General features: G+C 34.5%; 4 protein-coding genes across 5 annotated transcripts in view; 2 read left to right on the top strand and 2 right to left on the bottom strand.

Moving 5' to 3' along the window:
- The window catches only part of LOC108908013 (serine/threonine-protein kinase SIK3), a 41,966-nt gene extending 39,677 nt beyond the window's left edge, over window positions 1-2,289 (bottom strand). The window contains exon 1 of the mRNA XM_018711909.1: window positions 2,129-2,289. Within this exon, the coding sequence (XP_018567425.1) occupies window positions 2,129-2,254 (126 nt within the window). The 5' untranslated portion in view covers window positions 2,255-2,289. The remainder of the gene's footprint in view (window positions 1-2,128) is intronic.
- A 1,345-nt stretch (window positions 2,290-3,634) lies between these two features.
- Window positions 3,635-12,515, top strand: LOC108908031 (glucose-6-phosphate exchanger SLC37A2). Of its 2 annotated transcripts, XM_018711934.1 has the most exons (12): window positions 3,635-3,774; window positions 3,872-4,034; window positions 4,092-4,258; window positions 4,741-4,961; window positions 5,016-5,148; window positions 5,216-5,376; window positions 5,429-5,539; window positions 6,764-6,805; window positions 10,540-10,732; window positions 10,835-10,983; window positions 11,038-11,239; window positions 11,296-12,515. In XM_018711934.1, the coding sequence occupies exons 2-12, from the start codon at window positions 3,886-3,888 to the stop codon at window positions 11,466-11,468; spliced, it is 1,701 nt and encodes a 566-aa protein (XP_018567450.1). In that variant the 5' UTR covers window positions 3,635-3,774; window positions 3,872-3,885; the 3' UTR covers window positions 11,469-12,515. The 2 variants fall into 2 exon arrangements, with proteins under 2 accessions (XP_018567450.1, XP_018567451.1); XM_018711935.1 differs by lacking the exon at window positions 6,764-6,805.
- A 162-nt stretch (window positions 12,516-12,677) lies between these two features.
- LOC108908030 (gamma-secretase subunit pen-2) lies at window positions 12,678-13,337 on the bottom strand. Its single transcript, XM_018711933.1, has 3 exons — window positions 13,147-13,337; window positions 12,988-13,092; window positions 12,678-12,934 (listed from the first exon to the last, which is right to left on the bottom strand). Exons 1-3 carry the CDS (start codon window positions 13,205-13,207, stop codon window positions 12,795-12,797), a joined length of 306 nt encoding a protein of 101 aa, XP_018567449.1. The 5' UTR covers window positions 13,208-13,337; the 3' UTR covers window positions 12,678-12,794.
- Window positions 13,338-13,839: 502 nt separating this feature from the next.
- LOC108908022 (TBC1 domain family member 1) overlaps window positions 13,840-19,367 on the top strand; it is a 115,103-nt gene continuing 109,575 nt past the window's right edge. Inside the window, exon 1 of the mRNA XM_018711919.2 lies at window positions 13,840-14,647. Coding sequence (XP_018567435.1) covers window positions 14,534-14,647 — 114 coding nt within the window. The 5' untranslated portion in view covers window positions 13,840-14,533. The remainder of the gene's footprint in view (window positions 14,648-19,367) is intronic.

Here is a 19,367-nt window from a genome sequence, read left to right as displayed (position 1 = left end):
AACTGAACCAGGTACATATAATACTCAGGTGTACCAGCAACATTACCTCGAAATGTGAAATAAAGTGAAAAATGTGCATCCCTATCTCGTTTAGTAAATATACAATGATTTCTAGACTAATAAGACAGATTTTTTCATGCTAGAACTAATGCTGAAAACAGTATCTTACTGTTTATTTAATTTCGGAAACAGTTTATTATAGAGATTGAATCTTGATTGATTCTTCTGTTTGAAAAAAATAATTTAGTAACGTTCAGAAGAACTAGGACATCCTATGCAATGGAAAATAATTCTAAAATGTAGAAAAATTGATTTTTATTTTAAACACTTTTTTATGTTATTGGTAGGTATTAAAAGACCTACGGAAAAATCCTGTATACATAACATATAGGCAATTTACATAAATAGCGTGTTTAATTGTAAATTTTTAATAAATTTGCTTTTAGTAATCCGGTTTCTATTCTCATTACCTGTGCTGAATTTTAAATATTTTCTGAATATCATGTTTTTAAATCACCTTAAGGCATTTGATAAATTTTTAAAAAATTGGATATGCTCCCATTCTCTCAACGAAATAAAAACGCATACTTCTTAACAAGCAGCAGCAACGCGAGATATTTTGTTTGGAAAATTTCCAACAAGGAAATGATGGACAATTATTTTTTTACAGTAGCGGCAAATGAACTTTCAACGTTTCAAACCTTTAAAGGACATAATTTTCCTGAAACCCCGCATCCGCCACTGGCAACAATGATGCAAACAGAAATACAACTTATATAATATAATACCTAATATAATAAATGTACACTTCTTCCCACTGTGTACACATTTGATAACGTACATTCACCACAATACAAATCAGATAGAAATATAATGAATAAATATCGTATGGTGCATATAAATCTGGTTATTAAATGAAATTAAAAAGATATGGCACAATCAGCAGCGCTGGAATCCGCTAACTCCATACCTACTTAAACAATATGAAGTTTTTTTACGAAAATAAACACTATGTAGTGCTTTACATTTCTATGCATGTTCATTCGTGTAACTACTGACGATAATATGACATTGTTTATTTATTTTAACATGGCTTTTATCCTTTTATCCGAATAATCGATTCCACAAAATTATGACGAATATTAAAAAAAGCTGGAACATGTAATCAATCAGATTCACTAAAGGAAGAAAGTGTGAACAACAAATGAGATTAGACGGAAAAAAATAATAGGAAGTGAACTAAAAAATGTGACAAATTGGTAGCAGGCCAAAACATTAAACAAATCTTTTTGTGGCATGTATAATATATGACTTAATAAATACGTGTCCTCAAAGTTTCTATTTTTAATGTCCACAACAATCAATGTGTATCATCTACATGTTCTTGACAAACTGTAGTAGGTATTTTATTATAAGGTTAACTTTAGAATTAATTACAAAAGTCAAACAAATCTATACCTACCTAATTTAATTACTACTGGTAATGTTTACTGAAAACATCAGCTGAATAAAAATAATAAAGAATACAAATGTGACTTGAAACGTTATAATTATATAGAATGTAAGAAAAATATGAAAAGTACTGCGTTACAACAAACTGGAAATATCAACGATTTGAATCAACATCTGACTGTTTCAAGTAGGTTACACGTGCGTACATTAGAACTACTATTTAACAATCGACACCGGAAAGACCTTTGTTTACAGACACATCTGTGCCCCGGGCCCGACGAATATTTTTTCAATGCCAAAAACAGCCCGTCCTTGAAATCGAGAAAACAAAATAGACATAACCTCCAAATATTTACATTACGAATTAGCATCCCAGCGATTCTTATGTTAATAATCTCGGGCGCGATGTCACGTATCTGACAAACAAACAAAATTCGCGTCTAATTGTCTATCTAATCCCCGATCACAAGATTCTGTTTAGCACAAGGGGTTTTTGGCCCCAAAAGACCTAACCTCCTTGGCGGTGAAATCAGCGAGGACGTGATACTTGACCGGGGCGGTATGGAGGATAACAGCGACGTGGGTTTGGTCTTTTGGGGCAAAACAACGACCGCTCCGAAGAAAAACTACATGCGTTTTGACAGTAGTCGAGATGTTGATATCTAGATCCATTTACCTTAGTGCGGGTGACAATGTGAGTGGCCAGCTTGACTACAGCGAAATTGCCCTTGCCGATAGTCTTTTCGAGTTCGTAATAACCCACACGCACTAGTTTTTCCACGGGAACAGTTTTCCCGGACATTTTCACTATATATTTTACTATCCCGTCGTCACCACATAAAAATCTACAGGCTACTAGATTTTAGTACGTTTTCTCGCATACAGATCTCGCTCGTCATTTACGTCATCCTGTGACGTCACAAGTACACTGTCAGATCTAAGTCGCGATTTTCTCCTGAAAATTTGATAACGTTTATCGAATTACTGACATATATTTTAATTTTTATCGCACTTAACTTCTGAACTTTTTCTCGCCATATCGCCGACTCGACTGGAGAACGTAAGCAACCTCGTTTACGCGTTAATGTATAATTGGTTGCATATAAATTTTACACGTTTCTATTTTCTGTCTAGGCGATTGTTATCTGACGGGTGTTGGAGTTTTAATAATGAATAAATTATTAACTGCATGCTAGAATGCCAAGTATGACTTTTTTTTCTGATAAAGACGTTGGTACTATGACGCACTACATGGAATTGATAAAATACCTATAATTACGCTGCACATAAAGTGGTACGGCGTTTATTTATTATAATACCCTTTCAAGAAACAGTGGCGTAGTTTCATAGACACAATATGAGATCACCATTAATATTTATTAGTAAAAAAAGTATACAGTAAATGACTTTTTCTTTTCTATTAAAATATACAAAAATGTATAATTTATTTTAAAATGCATTTTAAAGTGCTCTTTTTAAAATTACTAATTCCCAATTTTCTCCATTTCATGACGCAATTAATTGTTGAATGAGAGACATTTTTTAATTTGTATTTCAAATCGATTTCGTTAAATTAAAACTAGGTATGTACTTATGTTTTAAAACCCGGTAAACGAATGCATTTCAGTACTGAAACCTGCCACCACGGCTATGCCCTCCCTTTTCAGTTGACGTCATTCAAATGACGACGTCGATGAATTGTCAGGATTTCATTCTGACATGCTACTGCGCCGCGACACGGAAAATGAGCACAAATATCACATAGAAACTCCTGATGCATCGACTCCGGAGTTGATTCCATCAAGGGGGTTGTAGAGGGGCTATTAACCAAACCCTTACGCCATTCAGGGCTGCACCGTGATTGGTTGGATGTGTGGTCTGCATTTTCATTCGATTACCTTGCTTACGTCATAAATCCTTGGTCCTTTTTGTTGCAATTCTGCATTGTCGTCCGTACAAAGATGGAATTAGTTAAATATACTTACTTTTTGTTTTTTCCACGGTATTCAATAGTAAAATAATATGAATTGTGACTACCTCAAAGGAAATAAGCAGAGAGCAAGGATTTTATACAAGGAGTAATTTACATATAACGAGGTAGTTCATTTAAACCAAACAAGACCTATCATGCACCTACCGTTCACGCTGTCTACCGCCTACGCGCTTTCAGATTTGTCACTTTTGCCGTCAATGTCACTGTCAAGTAATGATAACGTTTAACAGATTTGTCACGTAACAACAACAATAACTGTACGAAAATGATTTAGTTATTGGAAAAATAATCAACGTTTTATTTTACTTTCCTTGTGCCACTTGTCTAAGGTAAGTATCAGTTAAAAAATCCGTTTAGCCTACGTACAAGGTTATGTTTCCCCGAATTTTCTTTGTGTGTAGCCTGATTTTTTTCATGTCCCCGCAGGACCCTGCGAGTTTATGTTTTGTGACGTCTTCTACATATTTAGATACTTTAGAAGGAAAATTAAAATGAGCTTGATGTACAACGAAGTGCCTCTAGGAGTCCGAATATTGCAAAAATTGACCGACAAGTGTTGTCCCAGGTTCCATTTTAACAGAGAGATATGGTAAATCGAAATTTGAATTTTAGAGACCCGGAATATTAACGTGTTTTTTTGTTTCAGTTACCGAGCAAGTGTAGCGTTTTTGACGTACATTGCGTATATGTGCTATCATTTGTCGAGAAAACCCATTTCCGTTGTGAAAACGGTATTACATAGAAACTGTAGCGGTTTATCTCTGCCGTCTACATCAAGCCCTCCAGACCATTGGTGCGACTGGGCCCCCTTCAGTAAGGAATTTTAATTACATTGTGTTATTTAACATGTTATTTAAAACACGCTAGTGATAAAACGACTCATTACATATATTCAAGATAATAGGAGCGAGTATATAATTATCAGTTTTTACAGCTTGTTATCACTTAATATGTTAATTTGCTTGCACGCACTCCTTATCTCCGTAATATAAAATTGTGGACAATGAAAATTTTAATGTAGAAAGAAGGGAGTGGTATATATTTTTATATTTGCAAGAATTTCGAAATTGTTTTGGGAAGTCTCGCAGTAAAATAGTTTATCAGAGTCTGGGGATTAATTTATACGAAATGTTAGTAGATAATGTTATCAATAACAAATCCAAACTTATTGAAAACAATTCTCGTGTTTGCGTTTCATTTGTAAAGTCAAATAAAGTCAATCGAACTATCGTGTTGTATTATAAAATTCTCCAAAACAGTCTATTAATTAATATAATGCGCATTTTTCCTTCTAGATGGCACTGATGCAAACGCTGCCCAGATGCTGGGCGAATTGGATTCCGCCTTCCTCTTTTCCTACGCGGCCGCAATGTTCCTTTCAGGTTTCATCGCTGATAGAGTTAACCTGAGGTATTTCCTGAGCCTCGGCATGATAATGTCCGGCATATTCTGCTATCTCTTTGGCCTAGCCAAGACATATAACATACACCATTTCTCTTATTACATAGTCGTACAGGCAAGTAAACATAAAAAAAGTCGGGATACATTGAGTTATCGTTATTAATTTCAGGCTTTGGCGGGAATTTTCCAGACAACGGGTTGGCCCGGTGTGGTCTCCGTCATGAGTAATTGGTTCGGGAAGGAGAAGCGGGGGCTGATCTTCGGTCTCTGGAATTCTCACACCAGCATAGGGAACATCCTAGGTAACAATAAAAAGTGTTTTTGAATGTCCAGAAACTTTTCGGGTTCAGCTTGAATTTTTTTCCATAGGGTCCTTAATAGCGGCGGAGTATGTCGAAGTGGACTGGGCGTTGTCTTTCGTTATGCCCGGTTTGTATATAGGAGTGGCAGGTTTCGTGATTTATTTATTCCTGGTGGTCAATCCCAGCGACGTCGGGTGTGTAGTGGCGGATAATAGGAGGAGTTGTTTGGTAGGAAGTCGGTATGCGGTAGAGTATATCGGATAACGTGGGATTTTTTCAGAAACGGGAAAGGCTGTTGGAAAACCAGGTGGCGAACAACTCGAGCAGCGGTGAGGTATCGTCGGGTATCAGTTCTGACGTTGATGATTCTGAAATTCTTATAGGCGAACAGGTGATTTAATAATTTACTGTTTTTAGATGTTCTTTTTTTATGTATTAGGGTCGGTTCTGATTCGTGCAAGTCAGGACAACTGTTCTTAGAGTAAATGTAACAACAAAAATATTTAAAGCAGAAAACTATTTACAGTTCTTTCAATAATATCACGGTATCACATAAATCGCACAAAAAATGTGGTCTAAAGGTATCGTGTAAGTTAAACAGTTAAAAACACGACGAGATAATAATAAACATGGAAAAAAGGCCATTCATATTCGTAGAATCTTATTGAATCACACACGGTTCGTGATCCAGTGGTTCGAAGCGTTAATACTTGAATTGATGAATGCAACTGTCGCGGGTTCGATTCCTGTGGCACCAACACCGTAGATCAGCTGTATTCATAGAAAGGAATTAGGCACCCTCTCTGCGGGTATGGTAGGGTGGAAAAACGTTGGCTTGGGTCAATGTGAGAGATTGATACCGGTCAGCGTTTGACCACCCCCCTGATTATTGTTAGTTTTTCAGATTTCTCTCATTCCTTCATCATAATAATATGCCGCCCCCTCTCCCACACAAGTCTCCGACTCCTGGGCTAATCCTTACAATTAGAATGAGGAGATACTATTATCACAGGGGATGTGGATTAAATGTTGCCTATCTACAGGCTGAAGCAGAATCAGTGCATATTATGTATTCCCGGTTTCTAATTATACTTTAATCGTTATTATATGTTATTTATTTACAGTTCAATGCCGACTTTCACGTTTTATGCTAACCCTCTCGTGTATCATAACTTTGCTACATTACATCATAAAAGTTCTCCCGATCATACACTATTTATTTATTTTTCGAAACCACGGCCAATGTACATGGGCGTAGCTACAAATTTTTCTTGGGGTGGGCCCAGGGTTGCAAAAAAATGCTCTCGCAATCAGCAACTTACCGATATGAAATTTGAACACATTTTGATTCAGGTCAGACAGTTAGTGACTTTTACCGATATGACAAAGATGATAATATTAAATCTTTTTTTCTGGGGTGTGCACCAGACTTTCTGGGGTGGATCGTGCACACCCCTGCGCCTCCCCCCCTAGCTACGCCCATGCCAATGTAAAATGAAACTTCACCAATCAGGCCAATTATCCTGTAGGTTTGGCACTTATTTTTTTTCTGATTTGTCTACGTCATTAAAGAAACGTTTTTATTGATGCTTATACGCTTTGTTACATTTTGTAGGCTGTCATAAATCGTTCTCGCTATATGGCCGATGACAATTCTGTAAGTGTCAATTTTTTTATTTTTTTTGGGAATCAGTGTACCACACTTTCGCTTTTTGTTACCCCCAGGTCATTCACCTTGCCGTCACACCGCTTATACGGGGCATTTTGGAAATAGTTGTTAAAAATTTTGGCGATTCTACTCTTGAAAATAATAGTTCCTATGAACTTTTTTTTAAAGCAGCATTTTACCATAATTTTTTTAGTTTAGGCTTACAGATTTGGTACACTTATTATCATCGATGATAAACGATAAAAGGACCAACAAACGATTATACTAATTCTCCAACATATTTTGAATATGATGAGATATAACCTATAAAGTCAATGTCACTGCTATTCAATGCCTTCTGGCACAAAGTATTTGTACCTACTAACAGATTAACCTACTAGTCTCTTAAGTATTGTGAAAGTATGATTAGTATGTTGTGCTGTGTCAGTAAGTACAAATTTGTATAGTTACGATCTCAATTGGAACCGCATAAAAACATTTAACTCATAAATTCTACGGAATTCATAGACGTCCAGAAAAATTTAGCCCTGTCTCGTCTAGATATACTATATTCCGAGCTATATTACCATATAATTACCATACCATTGTCAAGTCTTTTATGTTTAAAATCGCATTGTAATATCAAGATAATCGCTTAATTTATCTCGAATCATTTTTAAAGAAGGAACTTTATTTTCTTTATACATATTATAAATTGTGCGCCACATTACATCTGGTAACATCGTCAATTTTCTTTAATTTTGTATTTTTCCGTTTCCTCTTTGTACCGAGATCAATCTTTCTTTATTAATTACGCTATAAATTGTCGTTTTTGATATCTTAATTAATTCGTTAATACATTTCTTAACTTTTTTATCACATTGTTCACTATTTTCAATTTTCAAACATTCATATATATTTAATATAATACGTTGACTTTTTACGTGTAAATCTTTGTTTTTAAACTCTAAGTTTGTTTCGATACTTTCGACCGGTTCCACTATTTGGAGATTTTTCCAAGTTATTTCGTTATCCGTTTCAAAGAGTCTCCAGAGAGCCACACTAAATTACTAGATAATTACATATAACATTTATTTTAATAACTTACCCTTTACTGGTTACGACATGAACAAATAATATCAACTAATAAATAATACATATTATACCAACAACATACCCGGCCAAGCAATGCTCCGCACTGCATTGGCAAAGCGGCAAAGCTAAGTGAACCCGTGTACCATTCAAAAAAATTATTTACGACCTAGTGGACCAATACAGGTTTGCTTTGTTGACCAGCGTGCCGCTGTCAATTCTACATCAGGCGTACTAGTTTACCAATACCCGGACTCGCCGAATTGCTATTCGAGTATAAATTACGAGACACATCATGGTCACCGCATAGAAAGAAATTTCTGGAGAAGGGCATACGGTCCTGTGCTTTAAGATTTACAGGTTCCAATTGACATCGTAACAACTTTACAAAGTAATGTTTTGTCCCAGTAGGCACTGAGTAGCAATGACATAAATGTCAGTACACATACATCTAATTAGTTAAATCGTTTGTTAGTCGTATAACCAATGGCATTGCTGATGTATTGTTGAAAATTAATAAGATCGAAATCAGACTGTTTAGTGATTCTTCTGACGAATGTTCTTATATAAACACTAGATAGTAGGGGTGTAATTCACTGATGGATGTGACATCTAGAAGTTGTTTCCTACACCAAACTACATCTACCAAAAAAATATCAAAATTCTACAGCTGTAACGAGCGAAATGCCTTTTGTTCAATAGAGGAGAATACATGACTTTTTTATTTGCGGTTCTTCAAAATAAAGAAACAGGTTAATACTAAAAATTGTTAAAAATCATTGTCTTATTCCTCCAAGTCGATAAAATTGACCATTTCCAAAAAAAATTGTTTTGAGACAATCCAAAAAATGAGTTAAATGCAGTTTCTTGTAGTGTAAACAGGACAAGGTTTAAAAATAAACAGAGGTTTTGTTTTATACAAAAAAATTTGCCAAATCATAATCGAATAATATTTCATGATATTTCAGTTTGAAAGCAGGGGCGTCCGCGCACCTAGTGCATTTATAATAAATCATTTTATAATATTGTAGAATGATTATCCGGTTCCGTATTAAAAATCTGGATGAGCTCTGACAAATATCTGTAACATTACATATGTCTCCGCAGTAAATTCTTTAAGCGATATCCACAATGGAGAAAAAATTTTCTTATATAACGAAAACGATTGGTCGACATCTAATGATGTTATAGGTGCATATTTGAAGTAATTTCTAAAAGCAGTTAATGAATCCGTGGGAGCACAATTGCTGTGAAGGTGTCTTAATCTAGAGAAATCTGGATTTTTTCTTAAAACATCAAATTTGTCTTTGACGCAAACACTTTTCTCGTCACTTAAGGCATATAGCACTATTTGTATGTCATCTACTATTTCCAGTGATTCATCTAATGATAATGCAGTATTTTGTAAGTTTTTTAAAGCGTCAGCAATTGGAATGTAATTGCTGTGAATATTTTCCAACTATGCTTCAACTCGATTATCTTGAAATTTTATTTGGCTCTTCCGATTCTTTGGCATCGAATTATAAAATTACAGATTTTATTTTTTGAAAATGTTGAAAATAATGAAATGATGCCTCTAACCATGCCCCCCATTGTATAAGAATGGGTTTGGGAGGTTCTGGAATGCCAGGACACTGTTGGTGGAATTGACGAATACGTTTCAGGGATTTGAGAAACACTGCTATTAATTCATCTACATTTGGGTAACGTCGATGAATTGTTTCTGTTATAAGATGTAATGCGTGCAGAAACAGTTGTTTGCTGGTACTTAATTTCGACATACCTATGTATTTATTTTTTTAAGACACAAAAAATCTCGTCATTAAAGAAAGAACAAAAAACATATATCTGATATGCTGCGACGCAACGTGACCGGATACTACCTACCCACTGCTGTCGATAGAATGACGATTATTGTCGATTCTGGTTTTAATTGTTATTCCTAGTGGCGCGGCGGCGTGGCATATCTACCTAGCTGTATGTTAATGGAAACGAACTAAAAATGTCGTGCCTTAATAATAATTTACCAGGATCAGAATGGGAATGATTTTTTTTCTAGGAAACATTAATGTCATTGATTTGTAAGATTTTTTGATTATCTTTAAGCTGAAAAATCCTCAAATAAAAGTGTACGATAATTTAAACTCTTATAGAATTTTGTTTGGCTTGCCAAAGTTTCTTCTGAAGAGAAGAGCGATATGCTTCGAAACGTCAAGAACTGTAATCTGGTAACTTGGTAACCATCCGGCAAATAGTCCCTTTCAAATGTGAAAAAAACTCTTAATCCATAATTATTTTTAAGAGTAGAATCACTCTATTTTTTGCATATATTTCCAAAACACCCTGTATTACCTTGCAATTTTAAACACAATGAAATGTACCACCTTTTACAGTATGCAGAGTGTTTTTAATATGTAGTTCTAATTCGTAGTGTGAAATGATTTAAAATAAAAGCATTTTTTGCAAATATATTTAAATTTAATACAAATTTTCTAAATTTATGGCATTAAATAAACACTCTGTTTGAAAAATAAGAATGTTTCCTTTTAGTTCCAAAATTTGTGCTTTGGGTGTTCCGTAGCAGATGTTTCTGGTAGCTGTGTATTTTTTTCCATTTCAAGTATCCGATATGTAACCGGAGTTCGTTTCAGGAGGTCCAACGTAGGATAACAGAAAGGACTCACCTTCTGCCTCGTTCATCCCCCGAAAGAAACGAACAGGCCATCGGATTCTTCAATGCCTGCTGCATACCAGGCGTCGTAGAATTCTCACTGGCGTTGTTCTTCTCCAAATTAGTCGGTTACACTTTCCTCTATTGGCTTCCGTTGTATGTGAACGCTTCCAGTAAGTATCCGAGACAAAAATCTACTCAACCTTGAAACAAACGACTCTCAATATATCTTTTGTTTACAAATGAGCCTTCTTGATGTTAATTTCTCTGCGCAGCGACCATGGGCGCCACGCTAAGCGCGGACATGTCGACGTTATACGATGTTGGTGGTATAGCGGGTGCCATCATAGCCGGGGTAGTTAGCGATAAGACGGACATGCCAGCTATTACTTGTTCCGTGATGTTGGTGCTCACCGCCCCAATGGTTAGTATCGTAAACGAGTCTACTGAAGCGTTTTAATTTTTACCAACCTTTCAGCTAGTGGTGTACCAGAAATTAAGTACCGTCAACTTGGGCTTGAACATGATACTGCTGGTGATAGTGGGGTTGTTGGTGAACGGGCCTTATGCGTTGATCACGACTGCTGTCGCTGCGGAATTGGGTACCCACCACAGCTTGGAAGGCAACTCCAAGGCGTTGGCTACCGTCGCGGCTATTATTGACGGAACGGGGTCCATCGGTAGGTGTATTTTGTCGTGTTGGTGAAATTTCTGCTCGACACGTTTATTTTTTCAGGTGCTGCCATTGGACCTCTCTTGGCCGGGTTCGTTTCCGGCTACGGTTGGGAGAGCGTCTTCCTGATGCTGATGATTTCTGACATTCTAGCTTTTATTTTACTGTTGCGACTGGCAAAGCACGAGTTTGTTAAGTATAGGAACGCACGCAGGGCCGGGATACGGATAGAGTAATGTTCCTAGCGTTTATTAAATTAATTTCTAATACTATTCGATGTATGTGATAATCAAATCAGATTTATTAGAACATATTTAATTGTATTTATATGTGTATAGATATCGAGTACGTATTTTATTACAACTTTTAGAGATGTTGGATGTTTAAATTTTTTTATTCTGTAAGCGTCTGAATCTTGCCTCACTGAATAGTACAATGTAACATGTGAATTGGTATTAGAAAATAAAGAAATAAACAAGTTATTTACCAGAATAAATTCTTACTGGGTTGTATTTTATATAAAGTGATATGCATTTATAATTTTTTTTAATGTATGTTGACGAAAATTAAAAAACGTTTGTTTATATTTTAATCATAACATAATTATATATAATTGCACAAAATGCACCATTAATTGCAGAGTATATTTTAAAACCGAGATTTTGCATTCATTTTTTGAACAATCAGTACAAACTTGTTTTTTTGTGTTACCTTAGTATATTTATAAATTATACAGTTTATTTGTTATTGTTTTTGTTAAATAGATAAATTATATTTTGCACCGTTATTGTTATCTTAGTTATGGGTATCTAACTTCAAAATGTGCATCCATCTTTTTAACAAATTAGTTAATTTTTCTTGTAAATCTGTCGCATTAGTATTAATTTGTCTTAGATAGCATTCCGTAAATCAGAAGTGGGATATTTTCCATTTTTAGTACCACTTTCGTAATTCTGGTTGATATTTAACCACACACACATTTTGAGAACCGAAAAAACCTTATAAAAATGGAAAATAAGTACTCTTAACTTTATGCCAAAAGGAAATCAGTATGAGACACAAAGGTATTTTTTTAAATCTACAGAAATTAGTGAATTTCTTGTATCATTCGTTGTTTTATTATACTTTTATATTGCCTCTCTAATGTATTTGCTTGTCAAAATTATTTTATAGGCCATCTTTACAACATTCATAAACTTTATGTTGATAATAGTAAAATTGTTTATTATTATTATTTTAGGGTTTCACATATTTTGTCATTACATCTCAACTTTTGTTTAATAATAATTGTAACAAAACTTCAAAGAAAATAATTTAATTATGTATAATTCTAGACAATGATAAAGTATATTTATTTATTTATAAAAGACTTTTTTTTACCTACTTCCGAGGCATTACAAACATTTCAGGTTAATTTAAAAATTTTATTTAATACTAAAAAATAATTAAATGTTGAAACAAAAATCTTGTACATTTTAATTAGTAGTTTACATTAAAATGTACAATACACTGCTAAAGCGATGTAGCTTCAATAACTTAAATCTTACAATGACATAAACTAATTAAGGAGTTCCCACGGGTATAATGAACGATATGTGATCGGCAAAAGCACCCCAACTAGCTCTGTTCAACTGGAAAATGGTAACCCATGTAACTAACAACATGAACCAAATCGCTGATCCAATCGCAGAGAAGATAACATCTAAAAGTTAAAGCTGTTACAGCACTCGTAAATATAACAATTATTTCACTTACATTTCCTAATTTGTTTCTGTTCTTCATATTCGGGCTTCCTGAATGCTTCATTGTAGAACCAAATAGCGTTAATGGTCCACACGAAGGGCAAAAGAGCACATCCAACTAAAACATGAAGAGGTGAAGGGACTAACCTCACTTTTGTGACAGCCAAGTTACCTCTGAAATACCACCTGCACAGGTTAAGCTTCTTGTCGTTAGGCACCTTTGCTAAATCCATATTTCATCTACTAAATAAAATAACTTAAAATTAAACTTCTCTAAAACGAACTAGTGACAGTGACTATTCATTCACAAAAACTAAAAACCACAAACAAACAAGGAAGTTGACACTGTTGACAGTTGACGAGATGACACTAAACTTAATAAAATATTTCTTTCTTCTGCAACTTTACTTACAGTTCAAAGTAATACGTGCTGCCTATACAGCAGTAAATGCTCTGACAATATTAGTATTGGAACAGAGTCGTATTATAATTATTTAAAATTTTTATTTCATAAACAGTATATGTAGGTATGTATGTACATACTACCTGTCTGTAACCATTTTGTCAAGTTTAAATTTGATTTTAAGTGTTATCGATGGTAATAATATTTTCATAGTCTTTTATAATATATCAAGTTTGATTTGTATGGAACCAAGTTTTATTATTGTTATAATGGTCAAAGTTTATTAAAATAGATTTGGAGATGGATTCAACATCTTGAGGACTTTCTCATTATGAGGACAACACTGAGTCCGCCCCTGCTAGGACAAATAGAAATTAATACCTGCCCCCAGGCACCGCCTTTGTTTACATACATACATCCGTTTGTTTCAGTTTGTTTATAACAATCGACGGTAGGCATCAGTACGGCGAAGAAAGAAACATGAGCGGTGACTGAAGCGTGTTTATAGCCAAGATTAATGTTGCAGAACCGGTTGTGCTATATATATCAAGTTGCATATTCAAATTATAATGTCCCCATTTAATCAACCGTAGACCAAGCACTTTAATTCGAGTGAGGGATATGGTCGAGGTTAGGGTTTGGATTAGAAGCAATAAGTGTTTGAAGATGTGACGTTGGCGTTAAGAATCGCAGCAATTAACCTTGCGGTAAACTGAACACAATAGAGTGTTATTATACGGTTTATTACCCATTTTCAACAATCCCATTGATTTTCATTTGTTCTCGTTCACACAGCCACTTCGATCCGATCAATAAGTTCCCGTTTGTCGCCGATACAAACCGTCTGCGCGCCGTTTTCCCTCGAATAACCTAAGAAATTCGACACCGATGCCTTTTTTGACGGGTGCAATAAATTAAAACAGTTTATCTCCTCGTTGTAAATCACCCCCGGCTGTCCAAACGTTGGTAGTGTACCACGCAGCAGAGTGTTTGTGATTGCGATTAAATTCCTCTGAATCATACCGATATTAAAGGCCTAATGTTTTGGAATTTTCTTTTACATTGATCAAGGCAAATATCATGTGATTATGGTCCGGAAACCCCTAGGAAACCGGCATAAGTCGTAGTGATCGCGAAGTATAACATTTTTTTCGAAATGAAATTGATTCCAGTGACGTACCACGGCTTCACCGCCATGGATAAGAGGTTTTCCAGCCCCATGCTGCCTTGGATAGTGTCGGAAATCAGGAAGAGAGGGTACAGCGAAAAGGTATTTATAAAATAATGTACAGGGTGACTTAATTTGGTTGATTGCGGGGTAAATCTTAAATAGTGGTAGACATAAATTAATTAATACTTATAGGTACCTCGTGCTCTTTTTTGCTCAAATTCTGGCTAACTTGATTGATTTTCGATATACAAAGGGATCTGAACTCAAATTTTAATTGTGTATTTTAAAATTCATGTTTTCTACATGTCATATACTAATGTGACTTTAAGATATAAATTTACAACTAAAAGTATTTTTCATTACATGGGAATATAAAATTTACTTTTTCGCCGGATATATTTCATCCGGAGTTTATTTAATAAATTTAATGATGATTAGGTATATTGAATAACGAGTTCTTTATTAAAGAACTACAGCCATGTCTTTTTAAAAATATAGAATCGAAGACAGTAGGTACCTAATAATAAAGTTAGATTTAAGGGTTATGTCTAGTTCCAAATTAATGTACTTACCAGTAACTATAAAAATTAGGAAATATTTTGAACTCTAGTACATATGTTCTATGTATATGTTTAGTATGCTTCATTTCTTGCAGTATTTACTATTTACTATAGTAGGTACTGACTATATGTATGTATAGGTACTTAAATTAATAGTTATTTTTTGATATGGTTTGAATTTTTGTTCAATAAATTTCCTCCTGGAGGTTAGGTAGGTTAGATTTATATTATTTTTTTTATCTAAATAGGTTTACCTCTATATGAGTTGACAAAAAAAGTCTTAGCCTTAACTTAGTCTTAATGTAGCCTTAGTCCTTGCCCTAACAAGTTAAACATATAGATTTCAATGTGTTAGTTTATCAACATCCTAACCTAGTCTTAGTCTTAAGGAGGACTTAAGGCCTGACCTTGAAAGTTCCTATCTTAAGACTAAGATTAATACACGATAAATGGCATGCGCAAAAGTCTTCATTGAATTCTTAAGAGGAGGTTAAGTCATGTCGTGGTATTAGTCTTAGTCCTAAGAAGTTAAAAAGTAGGAACTTTTAAAGTCAGGTCTTAAGACACGGAGACTAGACTAAGCCTAAGGGTAAGATCAGGGTAAAGTTACGGTTAAGTTTAGACTAAGATATCTTTAAGTATAAACTTATCAATAATTTTTCTTAAATCAATAAGGAACAAAATTTACTTTTTAATACGTTTTTTTTTCTCTGTGCAAGTTAGATTATGTCGATTTATATTGAGTTTTTCTTTCCTTTTTCTAAATATATCTGAGGTTAGATTGGATGAGGTTAAGTTTTCTTTTATTTGCTTGTAACACAATTAGATCAGATCAATTTACCTACATCCGCTGTTTCACATGAATATTATGAATCTTTCTTGATAAGTGTTTGTTTTTCTTTTCTTATGTTTGAAAGTTCATCTCATTTTAAAGATTAGGTATCGAGAAAAATGTTCAAACATTCCGTCTTATTATTTTGCATATTGCAGTCGCATAATAAGTGATTTTTAAGGTCTTTCTTCAATTTTTATATAAATTTTGCGCAACCCTTCTTTAAAGAAAATAAGTCCTCGGAAAATAATTTTCCGTTTTGATGTGTTTCCACTCCAAAAAGAGGTACATTTTTTTCCAGCATTTCTGGTAAAAAAATATACCTTTAGATGTGACAATTAGGTATAAATAAGTCCACATCACTTTCTACTCTAAGCCGCATAAATTTTTGTGATCTACAATAATAGGCCAGTAAAAATAGGATGTTGCCTGAAAATAATTCCTGGAAAGCTGGAAATCGTTTTAATCATTTTGTTTTACATCGAAATGGAGGGATTTGAAGTTTGTCCTAATTTTCCTACTGAGGTTCAAATTGGCACCACGAAAACATCGAAATTTTTGGGCTTTTTTTGCAAATAACTCCAAAACCGTTCTTCCTACAGAAAAATTATTCTGTCTTAAATTGTAGAGCACAAAATTCTGCGTTGATTGACTATCCTATATCCGCCAATAATGAGCAAGGTATGGGAAGTCAAAAAAAGTAATTTTTCCCGACTTTCCTGAAACATGAAATTGGTTATTTGACTCAACACAAAATCTGGTAATGTTATCCAATTAAAATTAGTTTCACGGATATTAGAGTTTAGAATAATGATGTTATAACCTGCAATTAATCGAATATACATTAACACAACGATTATTTTGTAATTGTGTATTCAAAATATCGGCGAAATCAAGATGGCGGACGAAATTTTTAAAAGTTAACCGATTGTTACCACATTTTGTATACAGAGGTTTTCGAGGCCGCTGATCACGAATTCGAGGTCAGATTGGTGGATGGGTTTTTTAAAATTTAATCAATGGGGATCAAATTTGATATACGGGGGTTTTGGGGGTCACTAACCCCACATTCGTGATTAGCAACCCCAAAAACGGCCCTATACCAACTTTGATGCAAATCGACTGATTTTCAAAAAATTCCTCCGCCATCTTGAATTTTGCAAATTTGTCCTCGAATTCCTGATCAGCGACCCCCAAAACTTCCGTATACGGCGTTTGGTGCAAATCGGTTGATTTTCGAAAAATTCGTCCGCCATATTTGATCCGCCATCTTGATTTTTTAAATCCCATCTCGGATTCGTGATCAGCGACCTCGAAAACCTCCGTATACAAAATTTGGTGACAATCGGTTAACTTTCAAAAATTTCTTCCGCCATCTTGATTTTGCCTCCATTTTGAAATTTATGAAATGGTTAAGGTCATATCTGAACGTAAAATTTTTCCGCTCTTTCCACTTCCGGTGTCAAAAAGGGGGGGTTCCCATTTAAAAAATCATCTTGATCCCATAATGACCACGTGGTCACTGGTCAAGGCATGGTCACCATTGAATAGCCATGAAAAATCCTAACTTTCCCCATATTTGATTTTTTCGGAAAATGCATACCGCGAGATTTTTTGGGTTTCCCATACTTTTATACCACCCTGTATATTTATATTTTTATGTGGAAATAGACTATTATTGTTAATTTCATAGTTTTATTTTTATTTTTAATATGGATTTCTACTATTCCGCAGCAAATGATACAGATTTTACAGAAATGATATTTACCGGTTGCGTTTTTATAAGTGATTTCATCTGCTCGAAAGGTAAGTAATTATATATCGATGGGATTCAATGTTCAAGGTATTAGTTTAACAGAACTATTCGGCTAGTTATACATTGCTAAATACGCGAAATAGTTCATTCAACGGATATTTGGCTTGACTTTGGTTTTTATGAGTTCTTAGAAAAAGTTGGAAAAAATTACTATTTTGTACTTATCATATCTTGCTTATTACTGAAAGAATTTTTAACATCAGTTGATGCATAATTTTGTGCTCTACAATTTAGGACAGAATAATTTTTTCTGTAGGATGGATGGTTTTAGAGTTATTTGCGACAAACTGGAAATAGTCCAAAAATTTCGATGTTTTCGTGGTGCCACGTCCAAAGCTGACTAGGAAAAAATGGGACAAATTTCAAATCCCTTCATTTCGACGTAAAACAAAGTGATTAAACGATTTCCAACTTTCCAGGAATTATTTCCAAGCGCGGCCCCTTTTTGAACTAATTTTACTGGCCTATAACGGACCGACGACGATATATTTTATATCGCATTTGTTGAGTAATATCTTGCTTAGCAACAATGCCAAGTGAAATGTAGGTAATCATTTTTGGTTGAATGTATGTTCGGTAGATTGTAAAAAAATACAAATCGAAAACACTGAATATTTAAATTAAATCATATTTTATTATTTTCATTCATATTTTCAAAACCAACATTTCAATTCACCAAGTTACTATGATAAATACCTAAGAGCCCTCCAACTCTCTATGCTCAGTGTACACCGAGATATCATTTCATTTGTATGTACTAGAGTTGCTTAGCTTTCAAAGAAAAGTCAAAGCGCGACTCAACTCAACTAGAAACTAGGCTATAACTCTTTTCCTGAAGGTTTTTCCAGTCGATGAATCCAAATCTGACCTCAGAATTGCTGAAGGTTTTTACTCCAGTCGATTTAGATCATAAAATCTGAAAACTTGAAAAAATTGTTAGTAGACATTTTATTGCACTTTATGATGGGGAAGAGTTTGTAGAATGATAATATCGAAAAAGTAACTCGAAAGAAGTGACGCTAAGTTGGCAAATTTCAAAGAAGTAGCAAAATTACGTGTTTTTTCAATTTTTTTACTGCCCACGTAAATAAAGGTCGGATGCGGAAAAGTTAGTTTTCGAAAATTGCTCATTATTATTGCAAAAAGCTGTGGATTTTGATGAGTTACGTGCTGTCCACCAGCCGCGTAAACATCGTCGTTGAAAGATAGAAAGATACTTCTCAATTTTTGGGGAATTTTTCAATGCAAAAGTACAAACTAAGAAAAGCAGATATAAAAAAACTGATATTTTCTTATTATAATATAATTAATAGTAATTACTATCTTAAATGCATTGTTGTTACCGCAAGAGTTCGCAAATAAAACCACATCCGTAAGCATCTGTAGTTACCAACTGCGTGCACTAAACAAACTCCATTAAAATGTGGAATAAAATTCTAGAGAAAACGTTGAAATTAATCTCCATTAGCGCGGATACAGGCATGGCACCGACGACGCACCCAATTTTGACGATTATTTTCCCAAATTCCAGGTGTTCCCCTAATTGTGTTGGCAGCTTCAAGTATACGGTTTGGCAATTCTTCCCTCGTAGCAATTGGAGTATTGTAAACC

This window comes from Anoplophora glabripennis, unplaced genomic scaffold, assembly GCF_000390285.2.
Source record: "Anoplophora glabripennis isolate ALB-LARVAE unplaced genomic scaffold, Agla_2.0 scaffold225, whole genome shotgun sequence".
Classification (NCBI taxonomy): domain Eukaryota; kingdom Metazoa; phylum Arthropoda; class Insecta; order Coleoptera; family Cerambycidae; genus Anoplophora; species Anoplophora glabripennis.
This window is presented reverse-complemented; position numbering and strand designations above follow the sequence as displayed.

Bases quoted from the DNA above. Each gene is read 5' to 3' on its own strand.
- LOC108908031 (XM_018711934.1), top strand. From the start codon at position 3,886: ATGTTTTGTGACGTCTTCTACATATTTAGATACTTTAGAAGGAAAATT. The intron at 4,035-4,091 runs GTAAATCGAAAT...TTTTTGTTTCAG, and splicing joins CATTTTAACAGAGAGATATG to TTACCGAGCAAGTGTAGCGT. The intron at 11,240-11,295 runs GTAGGTGTATTT...TTATTTTTTCAG, and splicing joins TGACGGAACGGGGTCCATCG to GTGCTGCCATTGGACCTCTC.
- LOC108908030 (XM_018711933.1), bottom strand. From the start codon at position 13,207: ATGGATTTAGCAAAGGTGCCTAACGACAAGAAGCTTAACCTGTGCAGG. The intron at 13,093-13,146 runs GTAACTTGGCTG...TTCATGTTTTAG, and splicing joins GTGCAGGTGGTATTTCAGAG to TTGGATGTGCTCTTTTGCCC. The intron at 12,935-12,987 runs GTAAGTGAAATA...TTTAACTTTTAG, and splicing joins ACAGAAACAAATTAGGAAAT to ATGTTATCTTCTCTGCGATT.